The sequence below is a fragment of the Pecten maximus genome, chromosome 4, assembly GCF_902652985.1.
Source record: "Pecten maximus chromosome 4, xPecMax1.1, whole genome shotgun sequence".
Classification (NCBI taxonomy): Eukaryota; Metazoa; Mollusca; class Bivalvia; order Pectinida; family Pectinidae; genus Pecten; species Pecten maximus.
The window spans coordinates 21,126,478-21,148,445 of NC_047018.1; the positions used below are offsets into that span (position 1 = coordinate 21,126,478).

The 21,968-nt window shown below is 38.9% G+C and overlaps 1 protein-coding gene across 1 annotated transcript in view; it reads left to right on the forward strand.

The window, feature by feature from the left end:
- LOC117325479 (ankyrin repeat domain-containing protein 29-like) overlaps window positions 1-20,930 on the forward strand; it is a 43,748-nt gene extending 22,818 nt beyond the window's left edge. The window contains exons 3-10 of the mRNA XM_033881703.1: window positions 9,982-10,080; window positions 11,167-11,265; window positions 12,858-13,055; window positions 14,059-14,157; window positions 14,962-15,057; window positions 15,923-16,021; window positions 16,392-16,570; window positions 19,242-20,930. Of these exons, the coding sequence (XP_033737594.1) occupies window positions 9,982-10,080; window positions 11,167-11,265; window positions 12,858-13,055; window positions 14,059-14,157; window positions 14,962-15,057; window positions 15,923-16,021; window positions 16,392-16,505 (804 nt within the window). The 3' untranslated portion in view covers window positions 16,506-16,570; window positions 19,242-20,930. The remainder of the gene's footprint in view (window positions 1-9,981; window positions 10,081-11,166; window positions 11,266-12,857; window positions 13,056-14,058; window positions 14,158-14,961; window positions 15,058-15,922; window positions 16,022-16,391; window positions 16,571-19,241) is intronic.
- The last annotated feature ends 1,038 nt before the right edge of the window (window positions 20,931-21,968 follow it).

Here is a 21,968-nt window from a genome sequence, read left to right on the forward strand (position 1 = left end):
CATTGTCAGATAAAAGTGGATAATGTACTTCCTAGAGCATTGTCAGATTATGAGATACAGGTGTAATGTACTTTCTAGAGCATTGTCATATACAGGTGTAATGTACTTTCTAGAGCATTGTCAGATACAGGTGTAATATACTTCCTAGAGCATTGTCAGATACAAGTGGATAATGTACTTCCTAGAGCATTGTCAGATACAGGTGTAATATACTTCCTAGAGCATTGTCAGATACAAGTGGATAATGTACTTTCTAGAGCATTGTCAGATACAGGTGTAATGTACTTTCTAGAGCATTGTCAGATACAGGTGTAATATATATACTTCCTAGAGCGTCATGGGATACCAACAGTTGATTGGAGTTCACTATGCTACACATACCACATGTGTAGTGCAATCAACCTTGGGTATCCAATAATGAGTTAGGGTTCATATAGCTTCACAATTGTTAAATTTTGACTTAAATATTCTTTGTACTGTAATCAAATGCTCATTTTTCATTTTGTATATGGGCACACATTATGAAGAAGATTTGGATAATTTTAAAAAGGTTAATTTCTAAAGACAAACAGCAGTATGATTTAACAAAGCCATCTTGTATATTGACACAGAAAATATCATCTTGACATGCTTTAACTCAAATCAGAAAGGCTGCACTCTATCCCGTGATACTTAATTCTGAAAACAAATGTCGGCTGCATATTTATAAGGGACGAGACCGTTGAACTATTCCTGTATTATCCTTGATGAAATATTTTGTCAGAACTCTTCACTTCAGATTTCATGAAATATATGGTTGATGTGAGACCTAGCATGTGCCCTTTATAACATTGCTGAACTAATGTACATTATCGACTTCTGTAGCTGACAAGATACAGCTTCATACCCTTTGTTCTATATAATTGAATGAAAAAAACATGTTTCAGTTTAAATGTTAAAAGTCATGAAGGCAAACATTTGTTATACACAGAAACACATGTTTTTATTGAAAAACAGATGTAGGGTAGAAATATTTCACTGGGAATGTGCCTCACTCCAGAGGGTTTAATTGGAGTTCCATTTCTATGAGGGAATGCTCTTTAAGTGTTTAGATCGGACCAGAGATATATGTCTCTTGTGTGATAACAAAGACATACTACCCAAATAAACACAGAGATCTGGTATACAGACAGGGTCAGGACCCTGTCAGCAGAGAATGTTGGTGATGGTTCAAACCGTAGGGCTCACAGTATGGGTAGTGTTGTGGAAGATGATCCTTAGGGTTCACAGTATGGGTAGTGTCGTGTGTGCATGGTGGTTCTATCCTTAGGGCTCACAGTATGGGTAGTGTTGTAGGTGATGGTTCAATCCTTAGAGCTCACAGTATGGGTAGTGTTGTGGGTGATGGTTCAATCATTAGGGCTCACAGTATAGGTAGTGTTGTGGGTGATGGTTCTATCCTTAGGGCTCACAGTATAGGTAGTGTTGTTGGTGATGGTTCAATCCTTAGAGCTCACAGTATGGGTAGTGTTGTGGGTGATGGTTCAATCATTAGGGCTCACAGTATAGGTAGTGTTGTGGGTGATGGTTCAATCCTTAGGGCTCACAGTATGGGTAGTGTTGTTGGTGATGGTTCCATCCTTAGGGCTCACAGTATTGGTAGTGTTGTTGGTGATGGTTCTATCCTTAGGGCTCACAGTATGGGTAGTGTTGTGGGTGGTGGTTCAATCCTAAGGGCCCATAGTATGGGTAGTGTTGTGTGTGATGATTCTATCCTAAGGGCTCACAGTATGGGTAGTGTTGTGGGTGATGGTTCTATCCTTAGGGCTCACAGTATGGTAGTGTTGTGGGTGATGGTTCCATCCTTAGGGCTCACAGTATGGTAGTGTTGTGGAAGATGATCCTTAGGGCTCACAGTATGGGTAGTGTTGTGTGTGGTGGTTCAAACATTAGGGCTCACAGTATGGGTAGTGTTGTGGGTGATGGTTCCATCCTTAGGGCTCACAGTATGGGTAGTGTTGTGGGTGATGGTTCCATCCTTAGAGCTCACAGTATGGGTAGTGTTGTGGGTGATAGTTCTATCCTTAGGGCTCACAGTATGGGTAGTGTTGTGGGTGATGGTTCAATCCTTAGGGCTCACAGTATTGGTAGTGTTGTGTGTGATGGTTCAATCCTTAGGGCTCACAGTACGGGTAGTGTTGTGGATGATGGTTCCATCCTTAGGGCTTACAGTATGGGTAGTGTTGTGGGTGATGATTATATCCTTAGGGCTCACAGTATGGGTAGTGTTGTGTGTGGAGGTTCAAACCTTAGGGCTCACAGTATGGGTAGTGTTGTGTGTTGCGGTTCAAACCTTAGGGTTCACAGTATGGGTAGTGTTGTGTGTTGCGGTTCAAACCTTAGGGTTCACAGTATGGGTAGTGTTGTGGGTGATGGTTCTATCCTAAGAGCTCACATTATGGGTAGTGTTGTGGGTGATGGTTCCATCCTTAGAGCTCACAGTATGGGTAGTGTTGTGGGTGATGATTATATCCTTAGGGCTCACAGTATGGGTAGTGTTGTATGTGGTGGTTCAAACCTTAGGGCTCACAGTATGGGTAGAGGGCTCACAGTATGGGTAGTGTTGTTGGTGATGGTTCTATTCTTAGGGCTCACAGTATGGGTAGTGTTGTGGGTGATGATTATATCCTTAGGGCTCACAGTATGGGTAGTGTTGTGGGTGATGATTATATCCTTAGGGCTCACAGTATGGGTAGAGTTGTGGGTGATGGTTCAATCCTTAGGGCTCACAGTATGGGTAGTGTTGTGGGTGATGGTTCCATCCTTAGAGCTCACAGTATGGGTAGTGTTGTGGGTGATGATTATATCCTTAGGGCTCACAGTATGGGTAGAGTTGTGTGTGGTGGTTCAAACCTTAGGGCTCACAGTATGGGTAGTGTTGTGTGTGATGGTTCTATCCTTAGGGCTCACAGTATGGGTAGTGTTGTATGTGGTGGTTCTATCCTTAGAGCCCACAGTATGGGTAGTGTTGTATGTGGTGGTTCTATCCTTAGGACTCACAGTATGGGTAGTGTTGTGGGTGATGATTATATCCTTAGGGCTCACAGTATGGGTAGTGTTGTGGGTGATGGTTCTATCCTTAGAGCTCACAGTATGGGTAGTGTTGTGGGTGATGATTATATCCTTAGAGCTCACAGTATGGGTAGTGTTGTGGGTGATGATTATATCCTTAGGGTTCACAGTATGGGTAGTGTTGTGTGTGATGGTTCAAACCTTAGGGCTCACAGTATGGGTAGTGTTGTGTGTGGTGGTTCTATCCTTAGGGCTCACAGTACGGGTAGTGTTGTGGAAGATGATCCTTAGGGCTCACAGTATGGGTAGTGTTGTGGGTGATGATTCTATCCTTAGAGCCCACAGTATGGGTAGTGTTGTATGTGGTGGTTCTATCCTTAGGACTCACAGTATGGGTAGTGTTGTGGGTGATGATTCTATATAATTAGGGCTCACAGTATGGGTAGTGTTGTGGGTGATGGTTCAATCCTTAGAGCTCACAGTATGGGTAGTGTTGTGGGTGATGGTTCTATCCTTAGGACTCACAGTATGGGTAGTGTTGTGGGTGATGGTTCAATCCTTAGAGCTCACAGTATGGGTAGTGTTGTGTGTGATGGTTAAATCCTTAGGGCTCACAGTATGGGTGTAGTGTTGTGTGTTGTGGTTCAAACCTTAGAGCTCACAGTATGGGTAGTGTTGTGTGTGATGGTTCAATCCTTAGAGCTCACAGTATGGGTAGTGTTGTGTGTGATGGTTAAATCCTTAGGGCTCACAGTATGGGTGTAGTGTTGTGTGTTGTGGTTCAAACCTTAGAGCTCACAGTATGGGTAGTGTTGTGTGTGATGGTTCAATCCTTAGGGCTCACAGTACGGGTAGTGTTGTGGATGATGGTTCCATCCTTAGGGCTTACAGTATGGGTAGTGTTGTGGGTGATGGTTCTATCCTTAGGGCTCACAGTATGGGTAGTGTCGTGTGTGGTGGTTCTATCCTTAGGGCTCACAGTATGGGTAGTGTTGTGGATGATGGCTCTATCCTTAGAGCTCACAGTATGGGTAGTGTTGTGGGTGATGATTATATCCTTAGGGCTCACAGTATGGGTAGTGTTGTGGGTGATGGTTCCATCCTTAGAGCTCACAGTATGGGTAGTGTTGTGTGTGGTGGTTCAATCCTTAGGGCTCACAGTATGGGTGTAGTGTTGTGTGTTGTGGTTCAAACCTTAGGGCTCACAGTATGGGTAGTGTTGTGGGTGATGGTTCCATCCTTAGAGCTCACAGTATGGGTAGTGTTGTGTGTGGTGGTTCAATCCTTAGGGCTCACAGTATGGGTGTAGTGTTGTGGGTGATGATTCTATCCTTAGGGTTCACAGTATGGGTAGTGTTGTGGGTGATGGTTCCATCCTTAGGGCTCACAGTATGGGTAGTGTTGTGGGTGATGGTTCCATCCTTAGGGCTCACAGTATAGGTAGTGTTGTAGGTGATGGTTCTATTCTTAGGGCTCACAGTATGGGTGTAGTGTTGTGGGTGATGGTTCAAACCTTAGGGCTCACAGTATGGGTAGTGTTGTGGGTGATGGTTCAATCCTTAGGACTCACAGTATGGGTAGTGTTGTGTGTGATGGTTCCATCCTTAGAGCTCACAGTATGGGTAGTGTTGTGGGTGATGGTTCAATCCTTAGGGCTCACAGTATGGGTAGTGTTGTGGGTGATGGTTCTATCCTTAGGGCTCACAGTAGGGGTAGTGTTGTGGGTGATGGTTCCATCCTTAGGGCTCACAGTATGGGTAGTGTTGTGGGTGATGGTTCCATCCTTAGAGCTCACAGTATGGGTAGTGTTGTGGGTGATAGTTCTATCCTTAGGGCTCACAGTATGGGTAGTGTTGTGGGTGATGGTTCAATCCTTAGGGCTCACAGTATTGGTAGTGTTGTGTGTGATGGTTCAATCCTTAGGGCTCACAGTACGGGTAGTGTTGTGGATGATGGTTCCATCCTTAGGGCTTACAGTATGGGTAGTGTTGTGGGTGATGATTATATCCTTAGGGCTCACAGTATGGGTAGTGTTGTGTGTGGTGGTTCAAACCTTAGGGCTCACAGTATGGGTAGTGTTGTGTGTTGCGGTTCAAACCTTAGGGTTCACAGTATGGGTAGTGTTGTGTGTTGCGGTTCAAACCTTAGGGTTCACAGTATGGGTAGTGTTGTGGGTGATGGTTCTATCCTTAGAGCTCACAGTATGGGTAGTGTTGTGGGTGATGGTTCAATCCTTAGAGCTCACAGTATGGGTAGTGTTGTGGGTGATGATTATATCCTTAGGGCTCACAGTATGGGTAGTGTTGTATGTGGTGGTTCAAACCTTAGGGCTCACAGTATGGGTAGAGGGCTCACAGTATGGGTAGTGTTGTTGGTGATGGTTCTATTCTTAGGGCTCACAGTATGGGTAGTGTTGTGGGTGATGATTATATCCTTAGGGCTCACAGTATGGGTAGTGTTGTGGGTGATGATTATATCCTTAGGGCTCACAGTATGGGTAGTGTTGTGGGTGATGATTATATCCTTAGGGCTCACAGTATGGGTAGAGTTGTGGGTGATGGTTCAATCCTTAGGGCTCACAGTATGGGTAGTGTTGTGGGTGATGGTTCCATCCTTAGAGCTCACAGTATGGGTAGTGTTGTGGGTGATGATTATATCCTTAGGGCTCACAGTATGGGTAGAGTTGTGTGTGGTGGTTCAAACCTTAGGGCTCACAGTATGGGTAGTGTTGTGTGTGATGGTTCTATCCTTAGGGCTCACAGTACGGGTAGTGTTGTGGGTGATGGTTCCATCCTTAGAGCCCACAGTATGGGTAGTGTTGTATGTGGTGGTTCTATCCTTAGGACTCACAGTATGGGTAGTGTTGTGGGTGATGATTATATCCTTAGGGCTCACAGTATGGGTAGTGTTGTGGGTGATGGTTCTATCCTTAGAGCTCACAGTATGGGTAGTGTTGTGGGTGATGATTATATCCTTAGAGCTCACAGTATGGGTAGTGTTGTGGGTGATGATTATATCCTTAGGGTTCACAGTATGGGTAGTGTTGTGTGTGATGGTTCAAACCTTAGGGCTCACAGTATGGGTAGTGTTGTGTGTGGTGGTTCTATCCTTAGGGCTCACAGTATGGGTAGTGTTGTGGAAGATGATCCTTAGGGCTCACAGTATGGGTAGTGTTGTGGGTGATGATTATATCCTTAGAGCCCACAGTATGGGTAGTGTTGTATGTGGTGGTTCAATCCTTAGAGCTCACAGTATGGGTAGTGTTGTAGGTGATGGTTCAATCCTTAGAGCTCACAGTATGGGTAGTGTTGTGGGTGATGGTTCTATCCTTAGGGCTCACAGTATGGGTAGTGTTGTGGGTGATGATTATATCCTTAGGACTCACAGTATGGGTAGTGTTGTGGGTGATGATTCTATATAATTAGGGCTCACAGTATGGGTAGTGTTGTGGGTGATGGTTCAATCCTTAGAGCTCACAGTATGGGTAGTGTTGTGGGTGATGGTTCAATCCTTAGAGCTCACAGTATGGGTAGTGTTGTGTGTGATGGTTCAATCCTTAGAGCTCACAGTATGGGTAGTGTTGTGTGTGATGGTTAAATCCTTAGGGCTCACAGTATGGGTGTAGTGTTGTGTGTTGTGGTTCAAACCTTAGAGCTCACAGTATGGGTAGTGTTGTGTGTGATGGTTCAATCCTTAGAGCTCACAGTATGGGTAGTGTTGTGTGTGATGGTTAAATCCTTAGGGCTCACAGTATGGGTGTAGTGTTGTGTGTTGTGGTTCAAACCTAAGAGCTCACAGTATGGGTAGTGTTGTGTGTGATGGTTCAATCCTTAGGGCTCACAGTATGGGTAGTGTTGTGGGTGATGGTTCAATCCTTAGGGTTCACAGTATGGGTAGTGTTGTGTGTGATGGTTCTATTCTTAGGGCTCACAGTATGGGTAGTGTTGTGTGTGATGGTTCAATCCTTAGGGCTCACAGTACGGGTAGTGTTGTGTGTGATGGTTCAATCCTTAGGGCTCACAGTACGGGTAGTGTTGTGGGTGATGGTTCCATCCTTAGGGCTTACAGTATGGGTAGTGTTGTGGGTGATGGTTCCATCCTTAGGGCTCACAGTATGGGTAGTGTTGTGTGTGATGGTTCAATCCTTAGGGCTCACAGTATGGGTAGTGTTGTGGGTGGTGGTTCTATCCTTAGGGCTCACAGTATGGGTAGTGTTGTGGGTGATGATTATATCCTTAGGGCTCACAGTATGGGTAGTGTTGTGGATGATGGCTCTATCCTTAGAGCTCACAGTATGGGTAGTGTTGTGGGTGATGATTATATCCTTAGGGCTCACAGTATGGGTAGAGTTGTGTGTGGTGGTTCAAACCTTAGGGCTCACAGTATGGGTAGTGTTGTGTATGATGGTTCTATTCTTAGAGCTCACAGTATGGGTACTGTTGTGTGTTGCGGTTCAAACCTTAGGGTTCACAGTATGGGTAGTGTTGTGGGTGATGGTTCTATCCTTAGAGCTCACAGTATGGGTAGAGGGCTCACAGTATGGGTAGTGTTGTGGGTGATGGTTCTATTCTTAGGACTCACAGTATGGGTAGTGTTGTGGGTGATGGTTCTATTCTTAGGACTCACAGTATGGGTAGTGTTGTGTGTGGTGGTTCAATCATTAGAGCTCACAGTATGGGTAGTGTTGTGGGTTGTGGTTCAAACCTGAGGGTTCACAGTATGGGTAGTGTTGTGGGTGATGGTTCTATTCTTAGAGCTCACAGTATGGGTAGTGTTGTGGATGATGGTTCCATCCTTAGGGCTCACAGTATATGGGTAGTGTTCAGCACAGAAACTGGAAAGAACATAGATAAATTTAAGATTGCTTACTGCATGGCATGAAAGCAAGATCAGTTGAGATCACATGTATACTTATCTTTACTGTAACAAGTTATTCTCTTACAAACAATTAGCCTTACAAAATTCTCTTTCAAACATTTTCTTGATCATGATTTCTATTTCAAGCATCATCTTGATCATGGTATGAAACACATGTTTGAGAAGATATATATTATAAAGGCTTTGAGGAAATAGATATATATATATAATTCTATATTGTAATAATCTCATTTCAGCATCTCAGATATTGGCTGCAACATTCGTTTCATATACTATCAGGTAAAAGGTAGTGCAAAAGTGATAAGCTTAGTTTTAAAAAACATCTCAGATGTTTATCAGTTCCTGTATGGGTGATTACGTAATTGTATGTATTGGCAAGGTATAACTATCCAACAATGCAAAATTCTAGTCCTGGAAGTTTATTTTAGCATGGCAAAATGCATTGTAAATAACTGGTAATCCCATGGGAGGCGGAGAATGTTGATGAGTGATAAATAAAATGCTTTATAGATATTATTGTATACAGTTGAGCACAGGAGATGAAGAATAAACTATGAGACAGCTATATATTAATGGGCGCAAGATTCAATTTCAGTACCAGGGTATTACAAAACTAGAAAATCTGGTGACCAAGTACACTTATTAGACCCCTTGAAAATAATGCCATTTACTGTTACAGTTGGAAATGATTCAGAATGAAAACCTTGGGGTGATCTTTGGTAAATAATAATTAGTCAAACTATACAATCAATCAAGTTTGCATTAGGTCATGATCACCTGAGAAAAAGGTTCATGTGATCTTTTCTGTAACTTATCATGCTTCCTCTGTTTGTATCGGTAAACAACTTCTTTTCAAAAACCCCTTAGCCAATTTCAATGAAATTTTGCAGAAACCTTTCATTGCAAAAGGTTAACCAAAATGGTGAATTATATGATACCGAACCCCAGGGGCCTGAGGGACAGGGCAAAAAGGAGTAAAATTCAGTGAAATTTCAAAAATCTTCTCAAGACCCAGACATTTAGAATCAAATACTCTTCATAATTAGAAGGGTCTTAGGTGCTTTACCAAAATTGTAAATTGCATGGCCCTTGAGTTTCACATTTCCCCAAGGAGGGAACTTGAGTAGTCAAAATATTATATAGTTTACATTGGAAAATAACATTTTTGAGCATAATTTGTTTCATTTCAGTTGGAAATGATTCAATCTTGGTTAGAATTAGTTGGTTGGAATTAATTAGTTGGTTGGAGTTAGAATTAGAATTCAAAGAGGCCAGAGTTGGTATTAGGACAGACCCATAACCTTCCTTGCTTGGACCAAAGATGGCACCAATAAATCATTAGAGAGGCTGGAATAAACGTTTTTCAATGTAGATTTGCTTCTGACAGTTACATGTCCCCATTGAAACTTGCTAATTTTTCCAATCGAAGCGAAGATAGATAAATTGGTTATTTTGCTGTATTTCTGAAGATTCTCAGATAACAGCAGAAAACACTTAAATTGCGTTGATCAGTCCTCTCAAAATGGTGCCGTCAAATTCACGTGGAGTAACATCACAAAGAGATGACATCATGAATTATATTGCTGATATATCTCTGTATACTTAACCTTTGTCTTTTGTGAGTGTGGAACTCTCTTTTGTGAAAGGTTAAACATGGAATATGTAAAGTTACATACATCCTTAAGTGAGTAAATAATTATATGATCCTGGACAGGACATTGTGTGTCTATATAATGTTTCTGCTATCCGTCTGTGTAATTACACTGAACAGCTGCTGCAGGGGATGCTGCTAGTACACCCACAAGTGTAGACATCTCTAGTGTATCTCATAATAATGATTGTCAGTGATGGTAGGATACAGGCATGTAAACGATTATAAATTAAAAGTATGGCCAGTGCATCTATTGTAAAAAATGTTGTCATAATGTGTCTACCATTGTTTGCAGTTAAAGTGATCTCGAACAGCTGATAGTGAAGAAAATTGATACAGACTTATACATGCACATTTCCTATAAAAGAATTTATTGGTTATTTTTTTTTATTTTGTTTTAGGAAGGAACTACCCCTCTTATACTTGCTGCTGCCAATAATCATCTAGATTGTGTAAAAGAATTATTGAAACAAGGTGGAGATCCAGCAGCAAGGAGACTGGTGAGTTATGTCCCTTTAATCATTTATCCCTTTATAAATGTCGTCAATGAATAAATGGTTGGTATCAAAGGAAAAGTTCAATCATTCGAGTGACTCTGACTTTTAAGTTAGTCAGTATCTCTTTTAAGTTATAAGTTTCTACACAAAAATATTAAACAAAATCAAGAATGCTACAAGTCGTACCCTTTATAGATGTTAGATTCCTACACACAACTGTTTAAAATTTATACTGCTTTGTCAAGGTCAACTTCATTAGCCATGGGTGCTCTGACTAGCAAAGTTGTGTCAAGGTGTAGTTTGAGATGTTTTATATAATACAGGTAAGTTATAATGACAAAGTGCACAAGGAATCTTTTTTTATTAAGACCAAAATATACCATGATATAGAAAAGAGATCCCAATGGGATCTTGGTGCCAACACTAATTTGATACTTCTCTGCTTTTCTCTTCTTTCTTTATAATATCTGTTGTTGTGACATTTATGTCAATTTCCTTTCAAAGTAAGAATGTCATTCCACCTACTGATTGGAATAGTAATGTAGCATGTAGCCATTTTGTTTATACATGTATATAACGGGTACTCAAACTCACGGAGAATGTTGAGAGTGATACATGCTGTATTTCTGAGAAATAGACTAATAATTTATATAAAGACAAAAGGCTGCAGCTGTCAATATGCCAGATGGCTGCCTGTCACCATTTAGTTTTCCTGACAACTTTCAAAACTCATCATACACAACTTAGAGCAAGGTGGAATTAACCTATGTTTGAAATGTGAGAAAGATCTTTTCAGTGGTATATCTACTTTTCATGATGTGATAATATTGAGAATTGTTCTTTGACCATAGACAAGTGTTGTGGATTCAATACAGGGAAGCTGAACAAGATATCTAATGCTCCTACCCCATCGTCTGTATTGTTATTATTACTTCTCTGATTACATCAAACAAAATGGCTTTTCTGGGCATATTTGACCATACTGTAATTACTTTTAAAGCAATAAATACACTGCTATTGTTTACAAACTGTTGTTTGTATTGATATTTAAATGGTATCAAAATATCTTATTCTTGTAATTTATTTCAGACAGGAACGTGTGCTTTGTTTTTTGCTGCCCAGGGTGGATTCCTTGATATTGTAAAAGTATTGTTAGACAGTGGTGCACCAGTGGACATCGCCAGTTATGTGAGTATGGCATGTTTACATCACTGAACAATCTAGTGGAAAGCTCCAATGGGGTCCCACTTTGGATTTACTATAAGGAAAAATAATGCATGTGTTTCCCTTAATTTTTGATATTTTTGATGGTACATGTATTTACATTTACTTAGTTTATATATACAGACAAGGAATCTTGACTTTTATAGTCAGCCCTTCCTTGGAAATGTCGGAAAAGCTTAGGGAAGGCAGTAAAATATAGGGTCAGTACTCAGTAGAATTAGCGGAAAAACATTTTTTTAGACAAATTTGGATATTTTTCAAAATGCTGCTCAATTGCTATATATTATGTATTGTTGACAGATCAAAATCCCGAACTAGATGTATGACATTTAGCATTTTCAGCGATTAAATGATTATGATTAAATTAAGCAGTGATGCTATGATCAATCTTATTGAGCATGTCTTTTTGATTTCTAGACAACTTTCTGTTATGTAAACATTTTGACATTTGAACAAGAGACATATTGATCAGCAAATGTTTCTATGAGGTACTCCAGATGTATTATTGTTTTACAGGACGGAGGGACAGCCTTGTTTGTGTCGTGTCTATGAGGTACTCCAGATGTATTATTGTTTTATAAGATGGAGGGACAGCCTTGTTTGTGTCCTGTCTATGAGGTAGTCCAGATGTATTATAGTTTTACAGGACGGAGGGACAGCCTTGTTTGTGTTGTGTCTATGAGGTACTCCAGATGTATTATTGTTTTATAAGATGGAGGGACAACCTTGTTTGTGTCGTGTCTATGAGGTACTCCAGATGTATTATTGTTTTATAAGATGGAGGGACAACCTTGTTTGTGTTGTGTCTATGAGGTACTCCAGATGTATTATTGTTTTATAAGATAGAGGGACAGCCTTGTTTGTGTCGTGTCTATGAGGTACTCTAGATGTATTATTGTTTTATAAGATGGAGGGACAGCCTTGTTTGTGTCGTGTCTATGAGGTACTCCAGATGTATTATTGTTTTATAAGATGGAGGGACAACCTTGTTTGTGTCGTGTCTATGAGGTACTCCAGATGTATTATTGTTTTATAAGATGGAGGGACAGCCTTGTTTGTATCGTGTCTATGAGGTACTCTAGATGTATTATTGTTTTATAAGATGGAGGGACAGCCTTGTTTGTATCGTGTCTATGAGGTAGTCTAGATGTATTATTATGTTACAGGACGGAGGGACGGCCTTGTTTGTGTCGTGTCTATGAGGTACTCTAGATGTATTATTGTTTTATAAGATGGAGGGACAGCCTTGTTTGTGTCGTGTCTATGAGGTACTCCAGATGTATTATTGTTTTATAAGACGGAGGGACAGCCTTGTTTGTGTCGTGTCTATGAGGTACTCTTGATGTATTATTGTTTTACAGGACGGAGGGACGGCCTTGTTTGTGTCGTGTCTATGAGGTACTCTAGATGTATTATTGTTTTATAAGATGGAGGGACAGCCTTGTTTGTGTCGTGTCTATGAGGTAGTCCAGATGTATTATTGTTTTATAAGATGGAGGGACAGCCTTGTTTGTGTCGTGTCTATGAGGTACTCTAGATGTATTATTGTTTTACAGGATGGAGGGACAGCCTTGTTTGTGTCGTGCCAGTGTAACCACCAGGACGTTGTGGACGAGTTGTTGGCCCGAGGCGCTGATATCCACTGCCAGATGGTAGACGGAGCCACACCTTTGTTTATTACAGCACAAAACGGACATCTTAAACTCCTCAAATATCTTATCAGCAAGGGCGCTGATGTAAATGTGAAACGACAGGTCAGAATAAGCCTTATTAAGACTATTATCATTATTAAGTACACTTATTTTACTTCCTGCTATACAAAGTCTGGTAAACTTTATTTATTTTACAACAATCACGAAAGAAGTTATGCCAACTTGATCATTCAGTCTTGTTGGGCTGGATTGAGTCACATGAGGGGTCTTAGTGTGGAAGAAAACTAAGTACTCGGAGGAAACCCATGTAGTCGGGCAGTTGACCCTATACCTTTTCATGTGCAAGTGGGGAATCAAACCCAAACAACCTAGGTGAAAGGCAAGTGTGTTTCCACTGTGCCACCCAACCACCCTAAGTCTGTTATATCCATATATATATAGTGTGGTGCTGATTGGATTGCATTCATAGTCCTATGAGTGCATTTTTTGTAGCAGTGTTTGTAATAGAAATACAATAAAATGTAATGATAGGTGTTTACAGCAGATAAGGTATATAACATACAGTAGAAACACCACGTATAAACACTACCATGGTAAATTCTTGTTTGTAATAAATTTTTAATTGTAACAAACTCAGTAAATACATGTGATTAGGGTGTTCCCTACACTAAGCTTTAAGTGTCTTTCAAACAAAAAATGACACAACTGTTAAATAAGAGAATGTCCTTTCTTTCAAAAGAAAATATCAAAAATCACTAAAAAAAAAATATTGGTGCTTCGAGAGTAAATATGTATTGATTTAGAAAATTGTGATAGCTTTGTTCAAGTGGTATGTGCATAATTATATAGCTATTTGTGTTTGAAATCTGTGTTTGTCCTCAGGACATATTACCAGGTGTGTATCATTCCTCGGGCACTGACCAAGAGACTAACTAAAGTTTGCTTACCTGATACATAAATATATTACATAAAGTCTAGAGTGAAGAAATGTCTTTTGATGCTATCATTGTAGGGGATAGTCTATAGTACACCTCCAAAGTAACGTAATACATGTATCTAATTTCAAATATTTCATTGAGGTTGTAACCTGATTGTTGATTGACAGGATCAAGCGACACCTCTTTGGATTGCATCACAGATGGGCCATGTGCCGGTGGTGAGGGAACTACTGCTGGCCAATGCAGAGGTGGATGCTGTGAGAGAGGTAATGCAAGGGGGATAACTCTTGCTGTATGTACTGCTGGTTGAATGCCTCTGAATTAAATTCTTAAAAATGATGAAAGTCTGATCAAGGAGGTTATATCTGTATATCACAGGTGCTTGTATAAAATCAATTTTTTAGCCCCTCTGCTTCTTACATAGTATGTTGTCTTACTGGTATTGTCTAGTGACTTCATTTTTAAGCAGATTTTCATAAAACTTCATACATTGGTCAGGTATGAGAATACCTTGAACTAGTTTGTGTTTTAGGGTGCCAAGGTCAAGGTTACAATAACTTTATTTATAAAAAATCTTTGTCATTACCCTAGAAACTTCATCTTAAAACTTTTTTTTTCTAAACTTCATATGAGAATACCATGAATGAGTTCATGTTAACACATTATTTACATTGTTTGTGAAGGCTTGATAAATTATAGAAGATAATGTGTAATAATAATTACTTTTCTATGTATTACTTCATGGGATTGTTTTGACTCCCAGGACATCTATTTTTCAGCATTAATAATAAGTAAAGATGACCAGACAACATCTGTAGGAAGATCGTCAACTGGTTTAATGGTTTACATGTTTCGGCATACTAGGTATGCCGTCCTCAGAACCTTTCCTGCGGATGTTGTCTGGTCATCTTTACTTATTGTTTACACCCTTTTTATGTACCAGACTTGTGTATTCTATGAGGAATCCATCCTAGGGAGACTACCGGACGTATAGAACTACCTACACCGGACGTTGGATCTCATTTTCTCTGTATTTTCAGCATTAAGAATATTATTTGTCTACATTTTAGGATGGAGCCACACCTCTGTTTAAAGCCTGCCACAAAGGTCACCTAGAGGTCACTGAACAGCTCCTGCGATACAAACCCATCCTAGGACTATTACAGGTATATCAAATATTAGAAATTGTCTAAGATATTTGTAGATGATCAACTGACAAGTCAACATAGACAGACATATTTATATTTTTGTGAAAAGCGGTTGACAGCATAAGTACATGTTCCTAAAATTTGGTCTATCACCTGACACACAGAATAAATAAACCAATGAAATAGTGTGTTATATAGAATAAATAAGCCAATGAAATAGTGTGTTACATAGAGTAAATAAAACCAATGAAATAGTGTGTTACATAGAGTAAATAAAACCAATGAAATAGTGTGTTACATAGAATAGATAAGCCAATGAAATAGTGTGTTACATAGCAAATAAGGTGAAAAGCTGTTAGAAATATAAAATGACAAATCCAGGTTACAGACTTGATCACTATATTGTTTCCTGCATGAAAGGTGGGAAAGTTGACTGAATAGTGACCATGAACCTCACGGCATTATGTAATATCGAAATGTTTTTCCAAGTAGGATATTTTGAAGATTTAAAACACATTAATATAATAAAATATGGCATTTATTAAACATGAAAACTTGAATTTCAGTGTCAACTTTAATATGTTTTTTTTTTTGTTCATTTGGAATTATGTTTATCCAACTTGGATACTGATATTGAAACTAAAATTCACCTGTTGTCTTTATGAGATACGGTCGTGTGCACAACAATTTATTAAGTACAAAATAGTTGAAAATAATCTTTCCGGAAGAATAAGCTTCTTAAGACAGACTTTACTTAATCAACCTTGAAACTGGTACTAACATTTTGTGAATATATAATAATATGATTACTTACTCAATATACTTACTCAATTTTAATTGGACAGTATCGTAGTAGGTTATGCTAATTTATTGATGCCCACAGAATGGGGAGACCCCACTTCATGCTGCTGCCTTGTTCGGTCATATGAAAGTCATCAAGCTTCTTCTCTCATACGATGTAGATACACAAATCAAAAATAAGGTAAGCTTTATAAAGAAGAGTAAAACTCATAATCATCCAATCTCATAAAGACAAAACAACATTAAGATATACTCTTAGCTCTATTTATGATGAAATCTTGACTTTAATATCAAAGATATTTAAACGTTTAATATTGATGGTATTACTGATGGTTCAAATTTGAAGTTGAATATATGAATATGTCCACATTGAATTTGACATTCTGGACTGTGATATAAAATTCTGAATTCAAAACATCCCCCTTCAAAAACTGTTCTGTTTCAGTTTTTTTATAGGACAGGTCAGGGTATTGAAAGTAGTATACATCCCAAATGTACAGAACATCACAGAAAGGTAGCATTACCCCTTAACATTAAAGTTTGTGTTTCAGGAAGGTAAAACTGCCGTGGAGCTAGCCAGAGAAGCAGGTTATGACTACATTGCCAAGTTTGTAGAGAGTTATGTGAGGAGTAGTACTCCTAACGGCTCCACGTCCTCGTCCTGATGTAGACATGACCATCTGAGAAATTCTACGCATCTGTGATCTGAGTGTTGTTAGACCAGTTGGTTTTTAGCTCACCTGGACCGAAGGTCCGGTGAGCTTATGTCATGGCGCAGCGTCCGTCGTCCGTCCGTCCGTCGTCCGTCAACATTTGCTTCAAATCGCTACTAGTCAAAAAGTTCTTATTGGATTTTGACCAAATTTGGCCAGAAACATCCTTGGCAGAAGGGGAACAGATTTTGCATAAATGGTGACTCTGACCCCCAAAGGGGCCAAAGGGGCGGGGCCCAATAGGGGAAATAGAGGTAATTCCTTTAAATCGCTACTAGTCATTAAGTTATGAATGGATTTGAACCCAATTTGGTCTGAAACATCCTTGGGGAAAGGGGAACAGATTTTGCATAAATGGTGACTCTGACCCCTGAGGGGCCAAAGGGGCTGGGCCCAATAGGGGAAATAGAGGTAATTCCTTCAAATCGCTACTAGTCATTAAGTTATGAATGGATTTGAACCCAATTTGGTCTGAAACATCCATGGGGGAAGGGGAATAGATTTTGCATAAATGGGGACTCTGACCCCCGAGGGGCCAAAGGGGTGGGGCCCAATAGGGGAAATAGAGGTAATTCCTTTGAATCGCTACTAGTCATAAAGTTATGAATGGATTTGAACCAAATTTAGTCAGAAACATCCTTGGAGGAAGGGGAACAGATTTTGCATAAATGGTGACTCTGACCCCCGAGGGGCCAAAGGGGCGGGGCCCAATAGGGGAAAAAGAGGTAATTCGTTTAAATCGCTACTAGTCATAAAGTTATGAATGGATTTGAACCCAATTTGGTCTGAAACATCCTTGGGGGAAGGGGAACAGATTTTGCATAAATGGTGACTCTGACCCCCGAGGGGCCAAAGGGGCGGGGCCCAATAGGGGAAATAGAGGTAATTCCTTTGAATCGCTACTTGTCATAAAGTTATGAATGGATTTGAACCCAATTTGGTCAGAAACATCCTTGGGGGAAGGGGAACAGATTTTGCATAAATGGTGACTCTGACCCCCGAGGGGCCAAAGGAGCGGGGCCCAATATGGGAAATAGAGGTAATTCCTTTAAATCGCTACTAGTCATAAAGTTATGAATGGATTTGAACCCAATTTGGTCAGAAACATCCTTGGGGGAAGTGGAACAGATTTTGCATAAATGGTGGCTCTGACCCCCGAGGGGCCAAAGGGGCGGGGCCCAATATGGGAAATGGAGGTAATTCATTTAAATCGCTACTAGTTATTAAGTTATGAATGGATTTGAACCCAATTTGGTCTGAAACATCCTTGGGGGAAGGGGAACATATTTTGCATAAATGGTGGCTCTGACCCCCGAGGGGCCAAAGGGATGGGGCCCAATATGGGAAATGGAGGTAATTCATTTAAATCGCTACTAGTTATTAATTAAGTTATGAATGGATTTGAACCCAATTTGGTCAGAAACTTCCTTTGGGGAAGGGGAACAGATTTTGCATAAATGGTGACCCTGACCCCCGAGGGGCCAAAGGGACGGGGCCCAATATGGGAAATAGAGGTAATTCCTTTGAATCGCTACTAGTCATAAAGTTATGAATGGATTTGAACCCAATTTGGTCTGAAACATCCTTTGGGGGAGGGGAACAGATTTTGCATAAATAGTGACTCTGACCCCCGAGGGGCCAAAGGGGCGGGGCCCAATAGGGGAAATAGAGGTAATTCCTTTAAATCGCTACTAGTCATAAAGTTATGAATGGATTTATCCCAATTTGGTCAGAAACATCCTGGCAGAAGGGGAACAGATTTTGCATAAATGGTGGCTCTGACCCCAAAGGGGCCAAAGGGGCGGGGCCCAATACAGGAAATAGAGGTAATTCCTTTGAATCGCTACTTGTCATAAAGTTATGAATGGATTTGAACCCAATTTGGTCTGAAACATCCTTGGGGGAAGGGGAACATATTTTGCATAAATGGTGGCTCTGACCCCCGAGGGGCCAAAGGGATGGGGCCCAATATGGGAAATGGAGGTAATTCATTTAAATCGCTACTAGTTATTAATTAAGTTATGAATGGATTTGAACCCAATTTGGTCAGAAACTTCCTTTGGGGAAGGGGAACAGATTTTGCATAAATGGTGACTCTGACCCCCGAGGGGCCAAAGGGGCGGGGCCCAATATGGGAAATAGAGGTAATTCCTTTGAATCGCTACTAGTCATAAAGTTATGAATGGATTTGAACCCAATTTGGTCTGAAACATCCTTTGGGGGAGGGGAACAGATTTTGCATAAATGGTGACTCTGACCCCCGAGGGGCCCAATATGGGAAATAGAGGTAATTCCTTTAAATCGCTACTAGTTATTAAGTTATGAATGGATTTGAACCCAATTTGGTCAGAAACATCCTTGGAGGAAGGGGAACAGATTTTGCATAAATGGTGACTCTGACCCCAAAAGGGCCAAAGGGGAGGGGCCCAATAGGGGAAATAGAGGTAATTCCTTTAAATTGCTACTAGTAATAAAGTGATGAATGCATGTTCTAAAAACAATTCTTGAGGACTTTCAGACCTTAGATAGTCTGGACTTCATTAATCTTTATAGCAGTTCCGATTCCCACACTATAACCATATTTAGCATTGTTTGAGATTTACAAATAAAACAAATTGAATATGAACATTATTTTGACATTTGGTCTAATTCAACCAGGTGAGCGATACAGGCCCCATGGGCCTCTTGTTTTTCCTGCTATTGGCAAACTTTTACAGGGGCTGCTTCAATTCATTTCATCTACGACACAGGTTTAATAGGGGGATCCAAAAAGTCCTGTATTTCTCTCAAATCTCAAATTAGATTAAGGTTCCTTTTAGGATCTTTGGGTATTTGAATATAATTATTGTTAAATTTTTTGAAATAATGTCACTTACAAATGATTTGAGATTTTTCTTTTATCATAAATTGTATGTAATAGTATTGTCCTTTTTCAGGGCATATTAATATGACAAGTTCCAAGTCATATTCAATTTCATCTTAATTGATCAATTACATTATAATTTCACACCTATTACCTCAGTAAGGATTGAATATGGACATTGCCTCTGTCATATCTACAACAACTAGCCAAAGAAACACCAATAATATAACTGTGCTGCTCAGATTTATGTATGAAACCATTATCATGATTTAATGAAACAAAAGTCACTCTTTTAATGCAATTTGAAAGTTGATTTCAATGATTTTACTTCGGATATATTTGTTTTGTTTAGTTTCAAACATTTTGAGAAGGATAACTTAAACGTTTTTAAATTTTGAAAAGAAACGTATATAAATTCATATTGAAAATACCAAATGGTTTGAGATGAGTTTGATATATGAAGTTGTGTCTTGATCGTTAATGAGTTCTCTACAGTGTACAGACATGTACAGATTGATGAGGTTAACGAAACAAAAAAAAAAACCTGTGTCATGCAGTTGTATCAGTACATAGTTGTTACATGTAGTTGTATATGATTGTCTCCAAACAGCCGTTTGTTTTTATGGTTGTCCCCACGTGTCTTATTAAGAAAACAAAAGAATGCATTATTGAGATATTGTAACTGCAAAGTTTATTTGCTATGTTTAATGATTGTTGAACTGTCAAACAATTGTATGATTTTAAAATGTGCACATTAAGTTTGATTATAAGAATACTCATTTTGCACCGATATTAATTCCCCATGAATTATTTAATTCGCTGTTAATGTTGATTGGTGTTTAATTGTTTTTTCGTTGTTTTTTTTCTTTCTAAATCATGACTTCAAAAGTCTGTCTCTTCATTGTAAAACTCTTACATTTTCTATAAAAGCATTATAGTTAATTCCTCATTTTATAACAATGTACTACTTCACAAATAATTCTTTTACTTAAATTCATAAAAGATGAATAATATCGAGGAGGTTTTTTAAACATAGAAAATGCATTGCATGAGCTTTCTGTAAGACTTTGGCATCACAAAACTTCTGTCTTTTAATTATTCTTGAAAACAACTTTTAGAATGACAGAATTTCATATCGAGTAGAATGTAGATATTCGGTGATACATTCTTATGGAGAAAAAGTTAAAAAAGAAAAGAAAAAAGTTATAACCTGATGGATGTATTGATTCTTAGTTTTACTTTTTTCGCAGACTTCCAATAGCGAGTACATATAAGGTCAAGTCGTACTATAACAAAAACTTCCACTAAATTGTGTAAACTTACACTAAATTGTTACTATAATAAAGTATTACAATGGATAGTTTAACAGAAGGTGTATTAGTAGGACTGTGTTTGTGTCCATACTGGAACGTGGTATAAACAAGATATACCCATTGTGATGACTTTGTATGTAGCCATGATATTTTTACTATATAGATCTAAATACCTTCTGTTGATAAGCTAAATCTGCTATTTTTTTCTTTAAAAAAAAGTTGCAAAAGTGGCAAAGTGTAATATTGTAACTGTATTGGGAGAAGATTTGAAAGAGGTGGTTTATAGTTGATTAATTTTGCAGGATTGTTATTTTGCAGATTTATCTGATGGGATGGAATATTGTCAATTTTTTTGCAGAAAGCAGTAACACATCTTTATCATTTATCCATGCATACAGAAATGATTATTTAATTTCCCAGTATATTTAAATTTACTGACTGTGATTATATATCAAATTTGGTACATGTATACAAATACATGCATTACAAACTTTACTGAATTATTGGTATGATTGATATGGTATAAAGAAAATGTAGAAATTTTAGTTGCAATTTTAACACAATATTTAGTCTTCTAAAGATACAGTTATAAGATTTGTGTATTCAGATTTAGTTGGACATAAGGGTGAAAACAAATTTCAGGGTTATTTTCTTATCCCACCGAATTTAATGTACAGCAGCAACAGAACATAAGTATTACACAGAGGGGGTATACCTCGTGTGAGATGTTTGGATGTGTATATCTTTGTTGAATTATATATTTATTATTAATGAGGTGCAGGTGCTAACAATGTAGGTATGTAATGTAATATATACAATACTTGTACAATATACTGATCTTGTGGCATAATGCAAGGAAGTGTAATTCATATGGATAGTGAAAGTTAAGTTTTATTTAGGTACATCTAGGATTCATTCAGAATCAAACATCATATGAATTCGATAATATAATCCAGATTTGTATAGATTGAAGTAATTCAAGGTAATTCATGGATAGTAAAGACCAGTTCGAAACTGATTCTAACAGCTATTCATTTGACTAAATTCTGTTTTAGTTGTGAATAACTAATATTGGCTCTTTCATGTAATTGCACACGTAGCTACAGGTATGTATATAAAATATTTGTACAATATACCTGGAAAGTGAAAGTAGTCCAGCTATTTATGGGATTATAGTTTGCTTGCATATTGCTTTCTTCTGAGAGTATGACTTATAGGTTGTGCTGTAAATTACAATTA